This window comes from Raphanus sativus, chromosome 9 (genome assembly GCF_000801105.2).
Source record: "Raphanus sativus cultivar WK10039 chromosome 9, ASM80110v3, whole genome shotgun sequence".
NCBI classification, from domain to species: Eukaryota; Viridiplantae; Streptophyta; class Magnoliopsida; order Brassicales; family Brassicaceae; genus Raphanus; species Raphanus sativus.
The window spans coordinates 17,591,997-17,613,488 of NC_079519.1; the positions used below are offsets into that span (position 1 = coordinate 17,591,997).

The 21,492-nt window shown below is 46.5% G+C and overlaps 1 protein-coding gene across 1 annotated transcript; it reads left to right on the plus strand.

Annotated features, from left to right (window-relative positions):
* Nucleotides 1-12,170: 12,170 nt before the first annotated feature.
* On the plus strand, nucleotides 12,171-15,335 carry LOC108824849 (uncharacterized). The gene is made up of 2 exons (XM_018598225.2): nucleotides 12,171-12,444; nucleotides 12,535-15,335. The coding sequence occupies exons 1-2, from the start codon at nucleotides 12,171-12,173 to the stop codon at nucleotides 15,333-15,335; spliced, it is 3,075 nt and encodes a 1,024-aa protein (XP_018453727.2).
* The last annotated feature ends 6,157 nt before the right edge of the window (nucleotides 15,336-21,492 follow it).

Consider the following 21,492-nt stretch of genomic DNA (forward strand, 5'->3'; position numbering starts at 1 on the left):
AACCTGAGAGCATCGTGGATGCCTTGTGGCTACCTGGAGAGTCGTGGTCTGATACGTGCTCAAATTACCCTGAACAACCTTACTCTCATCAAAAGAGGTCAAGTTATAGTACTTAGGGATCAAATCCACGAGGAGTTAGGGAACACACTAGATCTTATTGTAACTAACCTAGGTTGGAGATTTCAAAGAAGTAAATAGCAAGTAAACTTAAAACTGTGTACAAGACAATTGCTCAATTGGTTGATTTGGGGGTTTAACAGATATGATGAAGACGTTAGACTTACGATTTCTATTCAGGTTATGAGGATTATAATGATATGAATGCTGATGTGAGATGCTTGCATGATATTAAAGAACCCAACGGTAACTCGTACCACTGTCGTTTTCTGGGTTATCTATTACTAGATTGAATGATTCACTACATGCACATGTCATAATCAGGAAGGCATCGATCGATGTTCTGTCGAACATATCGATCGACATAGCCTTGCATCAATCAATCGATATCTCTATAGGAGAATCGATCGATGCGCCTCTAGTAAGCTTTAAGCGCGGGTTGATAACAGTTCACTAGGAGTTTGCTAGACCATGCTTTCGCTTGCGCCTAGTAAATCCTAACTTAGAGTAGATATATCCAAGGATAAATCCACTATTATCATGTATAGGTTAACTACTCCTACACAAGAATTAAGAACAATCTTCTAAGATGAATATCACAACTCAAGTATTCATAGTTGGGGCTAATCCCTCAAAAACTATTTGAATCATAAATCTAACAATGTGTTTACTCAGACATAGCTAAGCAAAACATCATAACCATTAAATAAAATTGCATAGAATAGATAGATGAATAGAAAGTATTGGTGTTCAAGAAAACTCTCAATAGTAACTCTCTCTCTCACAACTTTGTAAGACTTTGGTGTAAAAACTCTCTCTAAACTGTGTCTCTGCCTCAAAACACTTAGGCAAGATATAAATATTAGGTTAAAACTCGTCAGGAGCATCTTGGTAATTAGATGGAATCTTGGGCTTCAAGTCGGCTGTGACCAAACTGGGTTTCTGCGTGTTTACTATCGATCGATATCACTGAGTGTGTATCGATCGGTATGTCTCTCTAGGTGAAATCTCTAAAATGCTATAAAATACTCCAAAATCACCATATTTCCTCCAATTGCTCACGAACCTGTAAATATGCTATCTAAACTCCAAAATGCATTAAATCTATCTTAAAACTCCTATATATCATGGCTAAAATCGGGTCAAATTCATGGTATATCATGGTCGCCTTGTGGCGACCTAGGAACGTCGTGGTCGCCTTGTGGCGACTTGGGAGAGGAGGTGGGGCCGAGGTGGTCGCCACAAGCCAACCAGGGGACGAGGGAGCGTGGTTTGGTCGCCCATTGGCAACCTGGTGACGAGGGAGCATGATCTGGTCACCCGTTGGCGACCTAGAGGTGGAGAAGCTTGTTCGCCTAGGAGAAGGAATTTTGGTCGTCGCCGTTGGCGATCTGGAGCCAAGGTCAAGCAGTGTTTCGTTCCCTTTGTTGATATCTTCGTGTACTATTTCGTTTGTTTTGCAAGAGCTTTTTCCGTAAGCATTTTCCGAATATTTTTTACAGAAGATTTTCTCATAGATTATACCATGATGTTTTTCCGCAAAAACTTTCCAATTTTTTTTGACGAAAGATTGTTTCATAAACTCATCATTTATCGCAAAAACCTTCCAAAGAACGTTTTTCTGATCTTTTCATGCTTGGATATAAATTCTTTTATTCTTTGTCCAGGATGATATATGTGAATTTTGTTCTTGTATCCTTATGCAAATTGATTTGACTTATGCCATATTGTTTCTTTGACATTTCTATTTAATATTTGCTTAAGGCACAATTCCTCAGAAGAATTTAGCCGTTGATTTTGCCATGACTGATTTTGACCCCAAAATGGTTGATTACAAGTCTAGTGATACTTCTAGACTAATTCTACGATTTGATTGACACACAATTTAAATGATATTATTAATTAGAAATGGTTAAGTGGAAATGTAATAATTTCATTGGTCGAAAATTTTGAATAGAGGAAGATGTGAGGTCCACATGGAGCTATTTTTATTTATGAATGAAATAAGAGACAACAGAAAAACAATCAGTAAAAAAATATAGAAAAATAGTGGAAAGAGATTAAAAAAGTAGTAAGAAATTTGAAGAGAACATTGAGATTTGTTTGACCCCAAAGAGATATTAGACTCTTTATCTCTCAACTAATCTACATGATTTTCTCTCTATATAAAACAACAACCACAGAAGAAGCACTTGAAAGCTCATATTAAAAAAACCAGTAACAGCTGAAATTCACTAATTATAACAGAAATGTTCTATAAGGAAGTCTCCAAACGGCTGAAGAAGGCAGAATTATAATATATGCCACGGAGAACTTCCTCTGCAATGCCTTCATCTGGCCCCCGGGTCAAGCATATATTGGCTTTGGCTGCTATGAATCTTTGGGTCACATGTTGGCTTTAGCCGCAGGTTTGCTTCGACCGCAGGTTGGCTACATATCAAAATGGACCGACAGGTCACAGATACGGCTACAGCATTAGGTTTGGCTATGACCGTAAGTTTGGCTACGGCGGCAGGTTTTGCTAAGGTCGCAGGTTTGGCTTCGGCAGGAGGTTGATCGACAAACAGGACAAGTAGAGCAAGTGGTGAGCAGGATGTTAGGTTGTTAGTTTCAGATGCATGAACACTGATAAGTAACATGAAAAATAGCTAAGTAATGATGGAAACAAATTGTTAGGTTGATAGAAAATGACTGCTAGGTTGTTAGATTGGAACGTGGAATTTGATTACTTGATTATTGAGTTGCATGTGGGAGGTTTTGAGCGTCCTCACTGAGTAATTTTGGATACTCATGCCTCTTTTGCAATGCAGGTATGATTGTGTGGACTGGAGCGCAAGGCTATAAAGACCATCGGGGCAAAGGTGTTTTGAACTTGGGTAATGTTGAGAAGTTTTGTAAAAGATATTTTTACTGTAAACTACATGTTTTAATACTTAGTCTTGTGTTTCATTTATAAAGTTGCAGTATTTATCATGTTCGTCTGATAAAATTTGACTTGATCTTTTATTTAGAAATTTTCATGTGTGTTTCAAAGATTTCCGGGTTGGGGTGCTTCCTATACGACATGATAACAAATTTTAAAGATGATCCTCCCTAGCGGTTCGAGCTATATTATAAGATCATCAACAATCGGACCAAGGTCTCTGCCCATTGTAGCATTCCACAAGTTTACCTACTGATAGGCTACGATCTCCTGATTCTAAGTAGGATGACACAATTCTCACGAAGCATATCGAAAAGTCTACCATCTGGTCCGGTTATGCGCCATTTAGACCATACGACTCCTATAAACTGCAAGTCCATGTGCAAGGCCACACATCACTTAGTTTATGTGCCACAAAACGAATTTGTGGATCATTGTAATGCGATTCCAGAACCACAAGTCCATCAATATCACATGATTATACACAACTATGTGCCAAGCGACTTAAGACATCCCAGTCTCTTCTATCATCATCTGACTTCGTCATGACGCATCACCTCCCGATCCATACGGTTAAGGCTGCAATAACCCGTATAAACTCCAAGAAGTGACGTCATGATCCTCACACCATCCAAAAACTTGTTGTGAAGTTATGATCCTGGTCGACTGAAAGGCACAAGTTTTCTCCTGATTTCAAACATGAATCTGGAAGATAAGGGGAAAGCTGTTATGGATAATTAATCTACAAATCAAATCCTCCTGCTTAGATCAGACACTGAACTTCTTTGTCTTCTTAAACGATTTTTTGTTCACGTTTTCCTCTTGCCTCCGAATAAAACTTAAAACTTCTACTAGAGGAAAATTCTCAGGATATTGAAGGATCTAACCTAGATTTTTAGTACATGACCTATAAACGGACACCTAATCGTAATGAGGGGGATCAAAAATTATTCACATTTCACTATAAAACCATGCAGCTAAAAATAGGGGTTTTGAACCAATACATTGTACTCATGCGCTATTGATCAACAAAACATTTTCTTTGATCTATTCCTTTGGCTTTACTTCATTAACTTCTTGTTTCCGTAGTATTACAAGAAACCTACTTTATTTCCCCCTAACACTGCATGTTAAATTTTAATAAAACAATTGTTGGTGAAATGGTATTTGTAAGGCTAAAATAATGTAAAGTTCTTAGTGATAGTACGTGAAAATCAATCGAGGCAATCAAAGAGATCAAAATTAGTGTTTTGTAGATCTTAGGAGCAAGAGCATAACGTATTGGTGTATAACTCTAATTCTAGTTGCGTTTTTTCTTAGTCAAAAGTGTTTCAGGTTGCCTCCACCTCCCCACCCCCCCCCCCCCTCTTTTAGGGTATTGAATTCCTTTTTATATGTAGCCCTATGCGAGATTTAGTTTATTTACGACCATAGAGTGAGATCTGTAAAGATTTTCTTTTATATATAAGTTTTCCTTTTCAGCTCAGAGGTAATAGGAAGAACGTGCGACCCGAGAGCCAGTAGCAGGAGGCGAGAGATAGGTGTTCTACTTTATCCAGGAGGATGTTCTCCTGGTTTAAAAAATCCTCAACAGTTTTCCATTTATATTCCAAGTTCATGTTGGAAGTCGGAAAAGAACTTGTGATTATTGAATGACATTAATCATACCTTTGCAGCAAGTTCCTTATGGCTCAAGGAGCAAGACGTTTCCTCCAAGGCTACCAAAGATGTTATGGCCTGATCCGTTTATCAACCTTATTGAAGATGCTCTGTCACAAAAGCACATGACCATTAAAAGACCGAGGTCTTTTTAGCTCGTTGAGCATGAGGCCTCTGTGGCCAAATTGGCTAAACTGACTCATGATTTGATTAACGTATTTAATCAAAAGGCATGCCCTTGTGGGCACACAACCACGTATTTGATTAGAGTCTTCTGGTATAAATAATGCATAGCCGGACTGGATGGTAAATTTTTTGATATTTGATATTTATAGTTTTAAGGATTTTTGACCATAATATAAGTCCTCCTTTAGATTCTTTTATATATATTTTGAGTCTTTATGAGTCATTGTAGGTTTAGATGTGTTTTGGACAAGGTTGAAAATTCTGGAACACTTTGGAGCTTGAAGATAATTGGAGTTGAAAAAAAATAAGTTGGATTTTCACAAAAGACCATGTGTTGATCGACACCAAAGTGGAGGAGGTAACAGTGTACGAGGTGTTCTTTAAGGCCGGTTTCATGGATAGGATCCATGTGATGGTAGCCAAAATTTCTAACTATTTTAAAATCTCGCTTGCCCATATATACCTTCTTACACTGAGGACACTCATAGCGATCCAGAACTTCGTAGAGTTTGATATTTTAACTTCGGTGAATGAAATCCTTTTATCGTACTACCTGGCTCTTTTAAGCGTTGGCGAGGACAGATTCTTCCTCCACTTGAGAAGTGGTTATGCTGTCATGTCTCTGTTGGGGTCAAAATCAGTCATGACGGAATCAATGTCTGAAAGTCCCCGAAAAGTATTTCTCGGAATAAAAAGTCTTGTACAATTTGAAAGAATTTCATACGACGTCGTTCGCAAATTAGAATATCCAATCTATTCAACGAACAACTCTCGGGAAACAAAGGGCAAAACGAAAGGAGGTCGGAGCTTGGTCTTACCAGGTCAACTTGCCATGGGGTGAGCTCAGTCTTCCCAGTTCGCCCAAGGACAAGCTCACTTTGTTCTCCTTTGAGTCTAGATCAAAATAGCTTTCGTTTTGCCTCAATCGGAATTTCCGTTTAAATTCTACGAAGAGAACAAAGTTACTGTCTCGGTTGCACTAGCCCGGCGAGTGCAACCATCACGCGGGTCAGCTCGCCCATGGCCACCTGACCTAGGGCAAGCTCCTTTGTTCTCCTTTGAGTCTAGATCAAAATGATTTTCGTTTCGCCTCAATCGGAATTTCAGTTGAGATTCTACGAAGAGAACAAAGTCACTGTCTCGGTTGCACTCGCCCGGCAAGTGCAACCATCATGCGGGCCAGCTCGCCCATGGCCACATGACCTAGAACAAGCTACTTTGTTCTCCTTTGAGTCTAGATCAATTGGCTTTTGTTTTGCCTCAATCGGAGTTTCCGTTGAGAATTTACGAAAGAAACAAGACGCACGCAACCATCACGCGGTTCCGGGCGCCTGGCGCACGCAACCATCACGCGGTTCCGGGCGCCCGGCGCACGCAACCATCACGCGGTTCCGGGCGCCCGGCGCACGCAACCAACACGCAGTTCCGGGTACCCGGCGCACACAACCATCACGCGGTTCCGGGCGCCCGGCGCACGCAACCATCACGCGGTTCCGAGGGCACGCAACCATCACGCGGTTACGGTTGCCCGATGCGGGCGTACTCGACCTAATCCCGGCCTGACCAACTTAGATCAATTCACGTGTCTTTCTTATGGTCGTGTCGTCCCAGCTACGGACCTAGTGTCTCTCGATTCGTCTCGATCGAAATTATCGTCGAAGTTTTACGACTAAAACTGAGAAGGTTTGTTTTCTCGTAAAGTATATCGTGTAAAACAAAAACGATTGACTTGAAAATCGATTCTTTAAACAATACGGTTTATTTTACGAGAAAGAAAAATTTTCTGAGAAATCGTATAAACGGCCAAGGGCCTAAAACGTGCCTACGGACTCACTTACGGTTTTAAGGATTCAGGCTCAATAAAGCTATGACGGTTTATCCTATTTCCCAAAAATAGGATAAATGTCAAGTTTCCGAAGATAAATGTAAAAGTCCGAAGATAATTATGGAGATCGACGAAAAATGGAATATTCCCGAAAAGAGATAAACTTGGGCCCAAAGGCGAAAGAGTAAAAGGGCCACCGACCTAGACATGTATATAAGGAGGCTGGAGCAGAAGAAAAAGGGATCCGAGATTTTAGACTTAGAGAACTCCTGCAAGCTTAGAGAACTTAGAACTTACGTGGTTAGACAAGCAAGGAAGGACCTAGAACGTCTAGCCGCCTCTTGATCTATTTGTATCTTGTCCGCAGACCTCTGTTCCTCTCGGAAGGATCTAACAATTCTTTTACTTAGAGTTCCGCACATAGAAACCCTACGAATTATTCTCGACATGCATGTTTCTATGACCAACGCTCATACTAGACGAACCAGCACATGCTGTTCGATCTCTCGTTCAATTCTTTCTAACTGAACTACGTCCGACTTGATCCTCGAAAGGGGTACGTATGCAGCCTTTAATAAGGTCCAGTCCCAAATCTTAACAAAACCTTGTTCGTATGGTTTTCGTCTTTTGTTATCGAGCTGCGACTCAATTAGGTTTAAGGTCTTAGGCGGCTAGAACTAGGAATATCGTTGTCCGTTCTCGCAGCCGAAGCTCTTACAGTCTTTTGTAATAATCGCAATGCTCTTACGCAAATTCGAAATATAGATCTACTTTCCGTAAAACTCATTTTGTTATCTTTCTATATTTTCCGCATTTGTTCGGTCACTTGTCGTTGGCTATCGCAGAGAATCCGGACCTTCAGGGAAAGTCGGGTTAACTTGGCTTTCCTCCATTTTTATTCATTAAAATCGACGGTGTGAATTTCGGTTCCCACAGTCTCCGATCCTAGAAGTGATCGTCCGGACGGACCATAGTGCAAAGAGACGCTCACTTGAGCTAAAGACAAGCATATCATGGTCCAAAAGGATGGTTAAGGGCGTCAGGCAACTGAAACTTAACCAGAATGAGACGGATGAAAGAAAATGTAGCTGGAAGAGTGATCCGGAAGCTGGACGAGGTCCAGGTCAAGCTCATTCAGCTAGGTCAAGCTTGAAGGTAGCTCACTAAGTGTTGGTCAGCTCACTGGAGCTGGTGGACTAGCTCACTCAGCTGGGGAAGCTGGTGGTTAGATTATCTCAGCCTGGTGGAGTATTTGGGTTCGAACCAATGTGGTCGGGTCCTAGCGCTTACCAGACCGTACCGACCATCCATGGTGGACGATGGGACCGCGTGCACAACGAACGGACCAAGGATTTGGGAAATGATATTTGGTCTTGTTGTCGATTCAGTTAACTGGCAAAGGGGCAGTTAGAGGTGATTTATAGGCGAAAGGGTGCAAAGGGAACAATTATCACCTGTTCGGCCATCCGGTCATCCGATTTGCCCATGGGCGGTTGGGCGCGCCTTTCTCTATAAATACAAGGCTTTGGGATCGAAATGGGCATCAATTTCCTTAGGGAAAACTCTGGAAAATTGTGAGAGAAAGAAAGAGAGAAAGGGAGACCGGCGGTACGAGACCAACCGTGTGTGGTGGTGTTTTATTCTTTCCGGCAAGAACCAGTCCGTGGGAGAGTAAGGCGTGTGAAGATGGATACGAGGCAGAAGGCTAAGGAGAAGGAGAATGAGAAGGACGTGGCCCCAGGGGAGCGTACGCCTAAGGTGAGTGGTGTGGACCATGAACCATCGGACATAGCTGGCGGTTGATCCGTTCGTGTGTATGGTCCGGTTTGTTTTAGCGGTTTCACCCATCTCCATTTTACATACTGTCTGGCTTCTATTCTTCTTGTTTATGATCGAGTCTGATGATTCAGACATGGTAACACTGAATCAAGGCCTTGGCCGGTTCAGGAATGATGTCCATGGCCCATGGCCGGACTTAACCATGGTTGGATTCTCTATGGTGTGAAGCGATGGGTTAGATCACATTAGATGTAATACGATGTGGGAATTTATATAATTTTTTTGGTTTTATTAGATAGAGATCTAAATATGGTCTCAGGCACTGACTTGGACTATGGTAAAGCTAAGGAACCATGAGGACTCTAGCCGTGGAAGGATGTGTGGTGTTTGGGTAGATCCGTGTAGGAATGAACTCTTGATAGCCTATTGTGCAAACTGATTGACTTATGTTTGGCTAGTATGCAACTGAATACTTTGTATGGATCACATGTTTATTAGTTATAAAATGTCGATTTGCCCCTATTCGTTTCTGATTGTTTATACATGAATGAATGATCCTCAAAACCTTGAAATATACTTAGAAAAATATTGGACTTAAAATCGGAATCAAAGAAATAAAAATTAGGTAAGTCCGCGGTTCGGTTGGAATGAGAATTCCAGGGTCGGGTCTTACATTTGCCATCGTAGAAAATTTCCAAAAATAGACATAAAGGTTCATGCTTTACAAAATAAGTGGATTTAAAAATATGCCTTTATGAATCTACTTGGTTTACTATCTTATGGAGTTTTGCTGGTAGGTACATGGATGCACTTCTGTCTTATTAGTGATAGTTGTCGACTGACTTGTTTGTTTTGCCTCTGTTAAAGTCTCGATCCTATTGCCATTAAAGATTAAAAAAATCCATTCCCCAAGTAGTGAAATTTCCTCTCAAGCTGCGGCATATTCCTTTTTTTAGTGAGCCAAAAGGTATTAGAGCGCAGAAGTCTTTTAGGTAAGTTTTGATCTTTATGCATGCTTATTTTTTCACTAGGGATTTCATCATTTGCTTCTCTGGTTTGCTTTCGGGGAACATGCCATGAATTACAGAAGTCGATGCTCTTGCTTCTTACAAGAAATTCATGTAGATGATGTATTAAGAAAGGATCCTTGAGCGGAACCATCTCTGAGGATGAGGTGGTGATTACTAGGGACCTCGATCGGGACCAAACACAAAATCAGAAAGAGTGGTGATGGCTACCAGATCTTGAAAAAAATATCCTGATAGCTCTAAGTCTCTTGTTAGCCTGATGAAGGTATTGGCCAACTTGAAAACTCATGTGTCCCCTCTGGACAAAAGTCCTCTTCCTGAAGGTGGTTTCTCTAATATTACCAGGACTATACCTGGTGATCTTCTCCAAGTATGTTTTTGGGTATATGACATTTTACTCATGGGACCGGTTTCTTGCTAAAGTAATTTCTTTCTTTGGTAGGTCATATCTTAGATTTACCATTTCAACTTTTTCTATGGGTCAATGATGATGTCTCCCATTGTTCTTTCCTTCTACTGCTTTGTCTGACTTATTATAGCTTTTATCATCTTTTCTGCATTTCTCATTCCTTATGACTCTAGATTTTTCTTTTGTGACAGCTTCATTTAAGATGATGTATCCGCCTCCCATTTCACTTGTGCCCATGCACGAGATAGAATATCATTCATGGTTTTGCACTGGTATTAACACCTTGTATAAATCACCATGAGTAGCATGCCTCTCTTGAAGGCATCATGGATGAATAGCTATATAGCTACGCATGAGATCAGCGTTTTGTTGCAGGATCTCATATAGATTATCAGCCGCCCTTTCCAGGTTTGTACTGCTCATGAATTGCTCTATTGGTCAAAACCACCAAAGAGGGTATTGACCCATTAGACATGTTGATATACCATTGCAGTGCAGGTTCTATAAGAGTTGATCTAAAACTTTACGAGTAATAGCTTCTCCGATCTCCTTTTGGATTGTTGTTGTAAGCATCTTCTGTCTATACTAGGCCACGTGTTTATTCAGATCACTAGTCTTGTCATACATTCTTATTCTGAAAAACAAACTTTTATTCACATCTTGATCATGTCGTTTTCCTCTGCGAAAGGGGTTGCGTAGGAATCGAGGGCGCTCTTCCGGATCGGTGGAGAATGCTTCAGAGTCGTTCGATCAACTAACATACTGCCTTTAACTTCTTTGAGAAGACTTCTTCTATGTAAGTCATCTCTGCCGATTCCTCGGCTAATGCCACCTCATGTATCTTTGTGTCTGGGTATCTAGTCGTGTCATTGTCATCCATTGGTAAGGTGGCATGATATATGTTTACAGCTGTAGCACTCACAATTGGCTCTTTGTTGCATGTGAAAGTTTTCAGGTTCATGTTTCCAACTCTAGTTGGAGTATCCAGGGTTTATGTAGGAGGAGGATCGCATCCCTTCCTAGGCCTGGCGAACAGCGACACATGGCCCGTCGATCTAAGGGACTAGGGTATAGAAATGGGCCGAGAGAACGGCCCAAGTAAGCCGCTTCTAGTCGACTACGCGACCAGAAGACTAAAGCCCATTTAGCCGACCCATCGATAGGAGCCCATCCAGGTCGGTGAACACTAGGGCGAACAGGCAGAGACAGCCTATAAAAGGGAAGGGGGAAACGACATGAGGGGGATCCACACTTTTACACACTCACAAGGCGGCTAGATCTAGGGTTTTACTCCTCTCTATCCGCTATTTTGTATCGTTTCCCGGCTAGCTCTTCGAGCTCCGCTTTGTCTCTTTCTTTACACTTACTCTGTAACTAGTTCCTGATATCTCCATCTATAAAACGTCTTTGTTAGACCCACAGACGAGTTCTTCGTCTTCTCTTTACTAGTTTCGACCGAACTCGGTTCTAACAGTTGGCGCCCACCGTGGGGCTAGCAAAGTAACATTAGCAAAGATGAGTCAGAACCCCGAAGGTTCCACTTCCGGCGACGAACACGACGCGCCGGGTCCAACCCCAGTCACGGCTATCCCGATAGCCCCCGCATTTGTTGATACCATCATGGAGCGCTTTGCCCGACAAGACGCCGCCCAAAAAGCAGCTACCGAGCAAATCGCCGCAATCGCAGCACTACTCGCTCCTCTCGCAGGTGCTCCAGACGCAGCCACCGACACCATCCGCAGGCAACTGTTCGCAAGTGACATAGTTGCTAACCCGACAAGTCACGGCGCTCCTCCCAGTACTCTTAACCCGGACGCCGCGCCTTTCACCCCTGCGAATCCAGATCTACAGATGGCTCGCGAAGTAGCAGCGCTCAAACAGTCGCTCCTAGATATCAACTCCAAGATACACTGCGTCACCACCTCTGCGCCGCAGATAGAACGTGTTCTGGCAAACACCCTCCGAACACCATTCTCCCCGGCGATAACCGGCGTCAGACTACGACATATCGAGAAGCTCCGACTACCGACGTACGAAGGTCTCACCGACCCGACGACTCACATCACGTCTTTCAACATCGCAGTGCGCCGTGCAAACTTCTCCGACGAAGAACGCGACGCCAGCTACTGTCAACTTTTTGTTGAAAGCTTGAAAGGACCGGCCCTTACTTGGTTCACGGGCCTCGCTGAGAACTCTATTAAAGATTTCCACGACCTGTCGTCCGTTTTCCTGAAGAACTACATCATGTTCACTCAAGAAGACGCGACGGTATCTGATCTCTTCAACCTTGCCCAAGGAAAAGACCAAAGCCTGCGCAGCTTCATGGAGAAGTTCAAAGCCATAGTCTCGAAGGTCGTCCTACCCGACAGCGTCGCGGTCGCCGCGCTTAAAAACACGTTGTATGTCCACTCGGTTTTCCGCGATGACCTCTACAGGAACCCCACGACGTCTCTTTCTGACGCCATCGCGCGTTCTCATAACTTTATCCGCATGGAAGAGGACACGAAGGCCCTGATAGGCAAGCTAAACGCGTCTAAAGCTGCAACAGCCGACAAAACCGGCGCGAAGAACGCAGATAGTCGACATGAGCCATGACAACACTCATCAGGCGACCGAGCAGCCCAAAAGAAGAATTTCGTGTACGCTGTTGACGAAGAAATCTCCCCGGCGTCAACGACTGTTGTGCGCGAGAAAAGATGGAACGTTTACAACCGCGAAACCGACGGAAAACCGCCGGATTCTTCAGCAGCAGTGAGCTCTCGGCCCCCGGGAGCCGAGAAATGGTGCGATTACCACAACGCTAAGTCGCATAACACCAGGGAATGTAAGACGCTCTTCGAGCAATTTCTTTCCTCTGTCGAGAACGGAAAACTCGAAATCGAACCCCCGAAACCTAGGGCCCGAGGACCGGCGAGTTGGAGCAAGAACAAAGACAGGAAAACCAGCAAGTCGCAAGGTAAAGCCCCTCAGCAAGAGAGGCGAGCAACGCCCAAAGAAGCAGCTCCAGCATCCCCGGAAAAGGGTAACTCGTCTAGCGACGAGGAATCACCGAGAAACCGGCAACGAGTCGAGACTGTCTTCACGAGACCCGCCAAGGGCACTGGCGATCATGAACTTCCGAGAGCGAGAAGACGCATCAACGTCGTCCTAACGCAACCGGACTCCCCAAGCGACGAACCTGAACAAGTTTCTCCTCTAGACCTGCGCGCTCAGCTGAGCCGCCCATCACTTGGCGATCTACGGAACATCCTCAAGCGGAAGGAGAAACCAGCGACAGACGCGGTCAATCATGCCCCCGATCTCCGCGAGAAGATCAACTCCTCAAAGACTCGCCGACTAAATAACCCAAGCCCCGTGAAGACCCGCCCCGTGGATCTGCGAGAAAAGCTCAATTCCAGGAAACCAGATTTGCGAAGCCAGCTCGATCGCCCCCTGTACTCCGATCTTCGACAAAAGCTCAACGTCTCTAGAACTCAGCATCCTGACCAAGGCAAAGACACCGTCATCAACGTTATTATGGGAGGATCCCCACCCTGCGGTGATTCCGTCAGATCCATTAAAGACTACCGTCGCCAGGCAACTTCCTCGCGTAAGTGGCCGACAAAACCCGAGAACGATCATCAAATCACTTACTCGCCTGACGACGCCCTTGGCATCCACATGCCACACAACGACCCCCTCCTCGTCGAACTCGGAATCGGCGACTGTCAGGTCACCAAAATCCTCATCGACACTGGCAGCTCGGTCGATCTGATCTTTCGAGACACACTCGATAAGATGGGCGTCGATACGGGAAGTATGAAACCGTCATCCCGCTCCCTTACAGGCTTCACCGGTTCCTCCGAAGCCATGATCGGCACAATCCGCCTTCCGGTGTACGCATGCGGCACAACACGGACCGTGAAATTCTCGGTCGTCGACTCTAAGGCCCCCTATAATGCGATCCTAGGCACGCCTTGGCTGCATTCGATGCAAGCGATCCCATCGACTTACCATCAGTGCGTCAAGTTCCCGGGACCAGAAGGCAAAATCCGAACGTTGCGGGGCGATCAGCAAGCCGCTCGAGACCTGTTAATCGCAACCATAAAACTTCAGCGACAAACCTCGCATGTTAACACCGTCTCAAACCCCTTACAGAAGGCGTTTCCCCAGCAAGAAGAGGTCATCGACGTATCCCTCGACGTCGCTGACCATAGCAAAGTGATCCGCATCGGAGCATCCCTGCCGGACGATATGCGGCAGCAACTCACCGAGTTTCTCCGTCAGAATGTCTCCACCTTCGCCTGGACTACATCCGACATGAAAGGGATCGACCCAGCAATTACCTCTCATGAGTTAAACGTCGATCCCACCTTTAAGCCTATCCGCCAAAAGCGCCGGAAACTAGGACCTGAACGATCAAAGGCAGTCAACGACGAGGTGGACCGCCTGCTCGCCGCCGACTCAATCATGGAAGTCAAATACCCCGACTGGCTCGCTAACCCTGTCGTCGTCAAAAAGAAGAACGGAAAGTGGAGAGTCTGTGTCGACTTCACGGATCTGAACAAGGCTTGCCCAAAAGATAGCTTCCCTCTCCCACACATAGACCGTTTAGTCGAGTCGACTGCCGGAAACGCCCTCTTGACGTTCATGGACCGCGAGAAGACGGCGTTCATAACAGATCGAGGAACCTACTGCTACAAGGTAATGCCCTTCGGTCTTAAAAACGCGGGAGCCACCTACCAGCGCCTTGTCAACCGCATGTTCGCTGACAAGCTAGGTTCGACGATGGAAGTCTACATCGACGACATGCTGGTCAAGTCGCTCCGAGCCGAGGATCATCTCACGCACCTCAAAGACTGCTTCACAACACTCAACGAGTATGGCATGAAACTGAACCCGGCTAAATGCACGTTCGGCGTTATGTCCGGCGAATTCCTTGGATACATCGTCACTCAGAGGGGTATCGAAGCTAATCCCAAACAGATATCGGCGATCCTCGATCTCCCAAGCCCCAAGAACAGCCGAGAAGTGCAACGCCTCACTGGCCGAATAGCAGCGCTCAACAGGTTCATCTCGCGATCTACCGATAAGTGCCTTCCCTTCTTTGAATTGTTGCGCGGAAACAAACGATTCATTTGGGACGACAAATGCGAGGAGGCCTTTGGCCAACTCAAGCAATATCTGACTACTCCTCCAGTACTCTCGAAACCAGAAGCTGGTGACATTCTCACCCTCTATATTGCCGTCACACCTATCGCCGTCAGCAGCGTGCTCATACGCGAAGATCGGGGGGAGCAAAAACCGATCTTCTACACGAGCAAGCATGACCGAAGCCGAAACCCGCTATCCCACCCTCGAGAAAATGGCGCTTGCAGTGGTACACTCAGCGAGGAAACTCCGCCCGTACTTTCAGTCTCACACGGTTGAAGTTCTCTCCAATCAACCTCTCCGAACAATCATGCAGAACGCCAACCACTCTCGGCGGCTAACGAAATGGGCGATGGAGCTCAGCGAGCACGACATCGTATACAAGAACCGAACAGCAGCCAAGTCCCAGGTCCTCGCTGACTTCCTGATCGAACTCACACCCGAACTCGAGCAGGATCTGGCCGTGTCATCTCGCAATTGGATTCTGCACGTCGACGGCTCCTCAACCAATAAAGGATCCGGCGCCGGCGTTCAGCTTCAATCCCCAACCGGCGAACTGATAAGACAGTCTTTCAGTTTCGGCTTTCCCGCTTCCAACAACGAGGCTGAGTACGAGTCCCTCCTCGCAGGATTACGTCTCGCCAAAACCGTCAGAGCCAAACGCCTCAGTGCCTACTGCGACTCTCAGCTCGTCGCCAGTCAATATAACGGCGAGTACGATGCTCACAATGCGAGGATGGACGCCTACCTCAAGCTTGTTCAGGACCTCACGAAAGACTTCGAATTTTTCGAACTTACCAAAGTCCCGAGAAGAGAGAACGTCTGCGCTGATGCTCTAGCAGCCCTTGGGAGCAAGCTACACGATCAGATCAAGCGGACAATTCCCATTCATCGGATCGAGAGCCCCAACATAACGGCACAAGGCGCGAGTACCTCCTCTGTCTCTGGGGTAGCTGTTACAGCCGATATGGACACCGATCCCTCATCAGACGAGACCCCCGATTGGCGTACCGATTTGATCAACTACCTAGCACACGGCAACCTTCCAGATGATAAGTGGCTAGCGCGAAGACTGAAGGCCCGCAGTGCCCATTACGTCGTCATCGACGGCGAACTACACCGTTGGAACGCCAACAAGGTCCTCCTGAAATGCATTTCAGGTGACGAAACGCGACTGGTCATGGCTGAAAATCACGAAGGCGCGGCAGGTAATCATTCCGGAGGACGAGCTCTAGCACTTAAAGTTCGAAGTCAAGGCTTCTACTGGCCTACTCTCAACACAGACTGCGAATCTTACGCTAAACGCTGCGACAAGTGTCAAAGACACGCGCCCACGATCCACTGTCCCACCGAGCAGCTTCGCACCCTTACAGCACCGTATCCTTTCATGCGTTGGGCAATGGATATCATCGGACCAATGCCGAATTAACGACAGAAGCGTTTCGTCCTTGTCCTCACCGATTATTTCACCAAATGGATCGAAGCAGAAGCGTTCGCCAACATTACCGACAAGGAAGTTCAAAAGTTCGTCTGGCGCAACATAATCTGCCGCCACGGCCTCCCTTACGAGATTGTGACGGATAACGGATCGCAGTTCATCTCACATCAGCTTCTGCGATAAGTGGAGGATCCGCCTGAACACCGCGACACCGCGATATCCGCAGAGTAACGGCCAAGCTGAGTCGTCTAACCGTACAATCATTGATGGATTGAAGAAACGACTCGACTTAAAAAAGGGTTGCTGGGCCGACGAGTTGGACGGCGTCCTCTGGTCTCACCGCACAACGCCACGTTCCGCAACCAAGTGCACTCCATTCTCCATGGCCTACGGCGTTGAAGCGATGGCTCCCGCAGAAGTCAATGTCACTAGCCTCCGCAGGTCCCGAATGCCCCAGAACGTCGAGCTCAACCAAAGTATGCTACTCGACGCCCTTGATGCAATCGAAGAACACCGTGATCAAGCCCTGCTCCGAATCCAGAATTACCAACATCAGATTGAGAGCTACTATAACAAGAAGGTGAAGTCGCGCCCTCTTGAACAAGGTGATCTCGTTCTTCGAAAAGTCTTTGAGAACACTAAGGAGTGGAAGGCTGGCAAGCTTGGAACTAATTGGGAGGGGCCATACAGAATCACACAAGTAGTAAACCCTGTGGTTTATCGTCTCGAAACTTCAACCGGTGACGCAGTTCCTCGAGCATGGAATTCCATGCATCTTAAGCGTTACTCCGCCTAGCTCCGTTGCGACATAACAGGCGATGAACGAGCCTCACTAACCGGACAATCGTGCAAGTGCGCATCATGAGCCACTCTTGCTCTATTGTTCTAAAAAAAAAAAAAAAAAAAAAAAAAAAAAAGGAGTCGAGTAAGTGCACCCTCCGCGTCACTCTTACTCGACCCAAGCGAACTACGGATGGCTTGATTCTCTTCGGAGATACGTAGGCAGCCTTAACCGGCGCAGCTATAACCAAAAAAAAAAAAAAACAAAAAAAAAAAAGAGAGAAAAGGGCACGACCCGACGGTCCAACCCGGCGAATAAAACCTCTCTCCCGCGAATGGCTAAAGAGTGCGCGTTTGTCAGCGACACCACGACTCAAAACGAAGACGTCGCGATCTAACGATCAAAATCAGCGAGTAAAAACTGCTTTTGAAGGCTACAAAGCCCGCGACCATAACCACCTCCCGGAGCAAAAAATCCGCGAGTAAAATCGCATCTTGAAAGAAGGAAGGGAGGTCGCGATCTAACGATCAAAAGCAGCGAGTAAAAAACTGCTTTTGAAGGCCATAAAGCCCGCGACCATAACCGCCTCCTGGAGCTAAAAAATCCGCGAGTAAAACCAGAGCCAACAAACTTGAAGACTAACACCCAAAGGCAAGTTACTCTTTACTACTTAGAAGAAACCCATCAAGTCACTGGTCCGAGAGTCATCAAAGAAGACGATAAAGCCGAAGATATCCAGTAAAAGCCGAAGCATAATAAGTTCGAAATATTACAACAATAGAGGCTACACAGAACCTCAAGGACCAGAAAAGACAAGCAAAAGGAATTTACCTAAAGAAAAGAAACAACGACAACAGAGAAAGTAGAGTATTTAAGCATACAACAAACATAAGGGTTCAGCAAGCTGTGTCTTCTCCCTGCCCCGCGGGGTCCTGCGATCCAGCCGGCTCCGCAGTCGAGAGTTCCTTTTCGATAGCTGCATCCCCCCCGTCCGGCGCCTCCTTCTCCATCGGATTCCCTTGGACATCACCCGGCTCCTCAGTCGCCCCTTGCGTCGCGACACCAGAACCCTTACTGCGCTCCTTCATCATGGTGTCGAAAGAATCGTCGGGAGATTGCATCCTGACCAAGGTCTCCGGATCGATAAAGCTATCGTTAGTCCCATACTTGTCCAGGCCGGCGAGAACCTCTTCACTCACAAACGTCGAAGAAAGGATAAGCGGGGAAAGAGAAAGATCGGATTCAGGAATGTCACCGATCTTAAGCTCATCCATCTTTGCCTTGTAAAGATCCTCCTGAGTCTTGTACAGGTCAATCAACTCTTGAGGAATTTCAAAACCCTCCTCTTTAGCTCCATCAAAGCACTTCCGCGTTCCAGACGCCTGCCCAAACAAGTTGTGAGCTTCCTCGAACTCGTCACGACGAACAGAGTAATCTCGAATGTTGTCAAAACGACGTTGCGCTTTCACGACCATGGCTGTCTCAACCCTAGCTCTCTCGAGAGTCACCTCGTAGACACGAGAATCCCTGAGCCTCTTTCTCTCAGAAATAAGTTTGGTAACCGCGGCGTCCCTCTCTTCTGTCAACTCTTTCTTTTCTCTCTCTAAGGAAATCTTCTCGCGACCAAGGTTCTTGGCAGCAGACCGAGAGTTCAGCAACTTCGTTTGCAAACTCTCAAACTTCACACGAAGGATCTCCTTGTCTTCAACGGCTTTGGCTGCCGCGATTTCGTGCATCCTGCGAACGCGAGCAACCTCCGCCTCCGCGGCACGAGCCGAATTCTCGGAGACTCCCAGCAATGCCTGAGTATGCCTCAGTTCGGCTTCGTACCTCTCCACCATGCGATTCATAACCCCGTCGCTCTGCAAAACAAAAAAAAGAAGAAAACAACCTAAGTAACAAAAAGCAACAAACCAAGGTGGATCCTAGGAGAGGAAGTTACCAGTTTTCTGATATGAGCAGCCTCAATGTACTCGTCCTTGAAGAAGAGTTTATCAACTGGTGGAAGAGCAGTGGGACCGCTCCTCACTTGTCGCGTCAACTCGGCGCATTTGATCGGATTAGAGATCAAGAGAGTGTTCTCGTTGTAAGAGAAGTTCACCAAATCGGGAAAATTCATCTGGAGTCCTCCCACGGAAGCATTCCCGCCGGCTCCTCCACTCGGCGGCGCACTTCGCGAAACAGCGGCTCTCTTCTTGGAAACCTTCTTCTGCTTTGAAACAGCGGCGTCGGGAGCATCATCGGGAGCAGGAACAAACTCGTCCCCCTCTCTTTCATTACGCGCGAAAGTGTCTTCGGGGTCGTTGGGAGTGACACCCTCGAGTGGAGGATCCTCCTGGCGAGAAAAGCTCTGCTCGGTCGCGGCGGCCGGTTCTTTTCTCTTTTTCTTGGGACGCTCCTCTGAAGGATCCTTTGCAATAGGCTCAACAGGATCCTCTCTACTCGCGTTCGAGTCCTCAGTTTCTTTCCCAGAAGGAGCTTCGCGAGACCTCTTCTTCCCCTTCTTCTTTTTTGACGACTTCTGCTGCGCCGTTCCATCATGCACTTCAGAAGGTTCGTCATCGGGACAGGTAGACTCCCCATCAACAGGACCGTCATCGTTTGCAACCGGAGTGGCAACTCGGGGAGGATCGTCACCCTGAGCATCCGCCGACTCACTATCAGTTGCGGGAACAGACTTCTTCTTACCCAGCGATTTCAGCTGTCCCTTCAGGATAGCGCTCAGATCGGGAGTCTGCTTCATCTTCTTCGCTTTGTTAACCAGCTTCTGCTGCTTCCTCGTGAATAACGACAGACGTTTCTTCCCGGGAATAACTACGCAAGGCAAACCAGACCGCCAAATCTCTGCAACAAAAAAAATCCGATGAGTTGTCAAAAGAAAAGCACGAGTAACCGATAAGGGAGGTAGAAGGTCAAGTACCTCTCGCTACGCGATCCTGGCGGCGACGTATCCAATCAGCGCTAAGTTCAGCCCACCGACGATGGCTGAGCGTAGCAATAGCTTGAGCGTGCTCAAAAAAGTTCTCTGGATACGCAATCGTATTTGGATGACGAACTGCATAAAAGAAACAAATCAGTATGTTAATACCAAAGGGAGTCGAGAAAACGCGAGTAAGCTACTATCTACCAATTTCACGATCCCAAAGAATCGGGAAGTCATCTTTCGGTGGCTCATCAAACGCGTGCTCATCTGACTTAACATAAAAGTAATATCGCTGCCAATCTTTCGTCTTATTGGGATGCCCGGTTAAGACATTGTAGGAAGGGCGCATATTTATCGAATGCAAACCGTGAGGCATGGGCCTCAAGAAGGTCAACTCCTCAAAAGTCCTCACACTCATCGGGATGCCAACTTCAGCTGCCATGACCATCAAAGCAACGGCGATCCGAAACGATCCATTCAAGAACTGAGTAATTGCGACTCCCCGACGGAGCACGTACTCTGTAATCAGACGAGGGATGGGGAACCAAAGCTTCGTGTCGACACCAAAGTAGGATTCGTAAACACATTGATACCCCACGGGCGGCGACCAGGGCCTTTGTTTCACAGAGGGAATAAGATAAGTCACTCCACCGGCTCCACAACTCTTCAAAAGATGTTTTACACTGCTATGGGTGGAGAAGCTCGGAAACACGTTCCTCCAAGACTGTCCCTCGATCCCAGGGTCGCGTAATGTGTCGCGAGGAATCGCCGGGAGCACCTCGAAAGAATCGCCGGAGTGATAACGCGTAGGTCTATATTCCGGAGGATCTACGCTCTTTTTGCGAAGTCGCTTGATCGGAACCCTATAAGCGCGTGCCTGCGCCTCGAGTCCGTCGTTCGCGGTACCTTCGCGAGACGAACCGACGTTCCCTCGAGCTCTCTCTGCACTCTCTCTTCCACGCGAGTCACCGACTGTCGGACTCCTGCTCGAAGACTCGTCGGTCGCGTTCCCCGAGACATCGCGACACGGCGAATCGCTCGCGGGTAAGTCGTCCGGCGTCCCCGCTTGTCTCATGTCGGAAGCGCCGACGACGGCCTTCCCCTTCTCCTCTCGCGATAGCCTTTTTCCAGACGACATCGCAATTACGCAAACAAACAAGCTACGCCCTACCGACGAACTTAGAGAGAGAAAGTAAACAAAAAGTAGAGAGAAGGGAGAGCAAAAGGGGATACCTGAGACTGCAGAGAAGAATGAGAAAAGAAGAGCAAAGCTGCCTACTTATAGCAAAGGAGG

Coding starts and splice junctions, on each gene's coding strand:
- LOC108824849 (XM_018598225.2), top strand. CDS start 12,171: ATGTTCACTCAAGAAGACGCGACGGTATCTGATCTCTTCAACCTTGCC. Junction 12,445..12,534: donor GGACACGAAGGCCCTGATAG/GCAAGCTAAACG, acceptor AACACTCATCAG/GCGACCGAGCAGCCCAAAAG.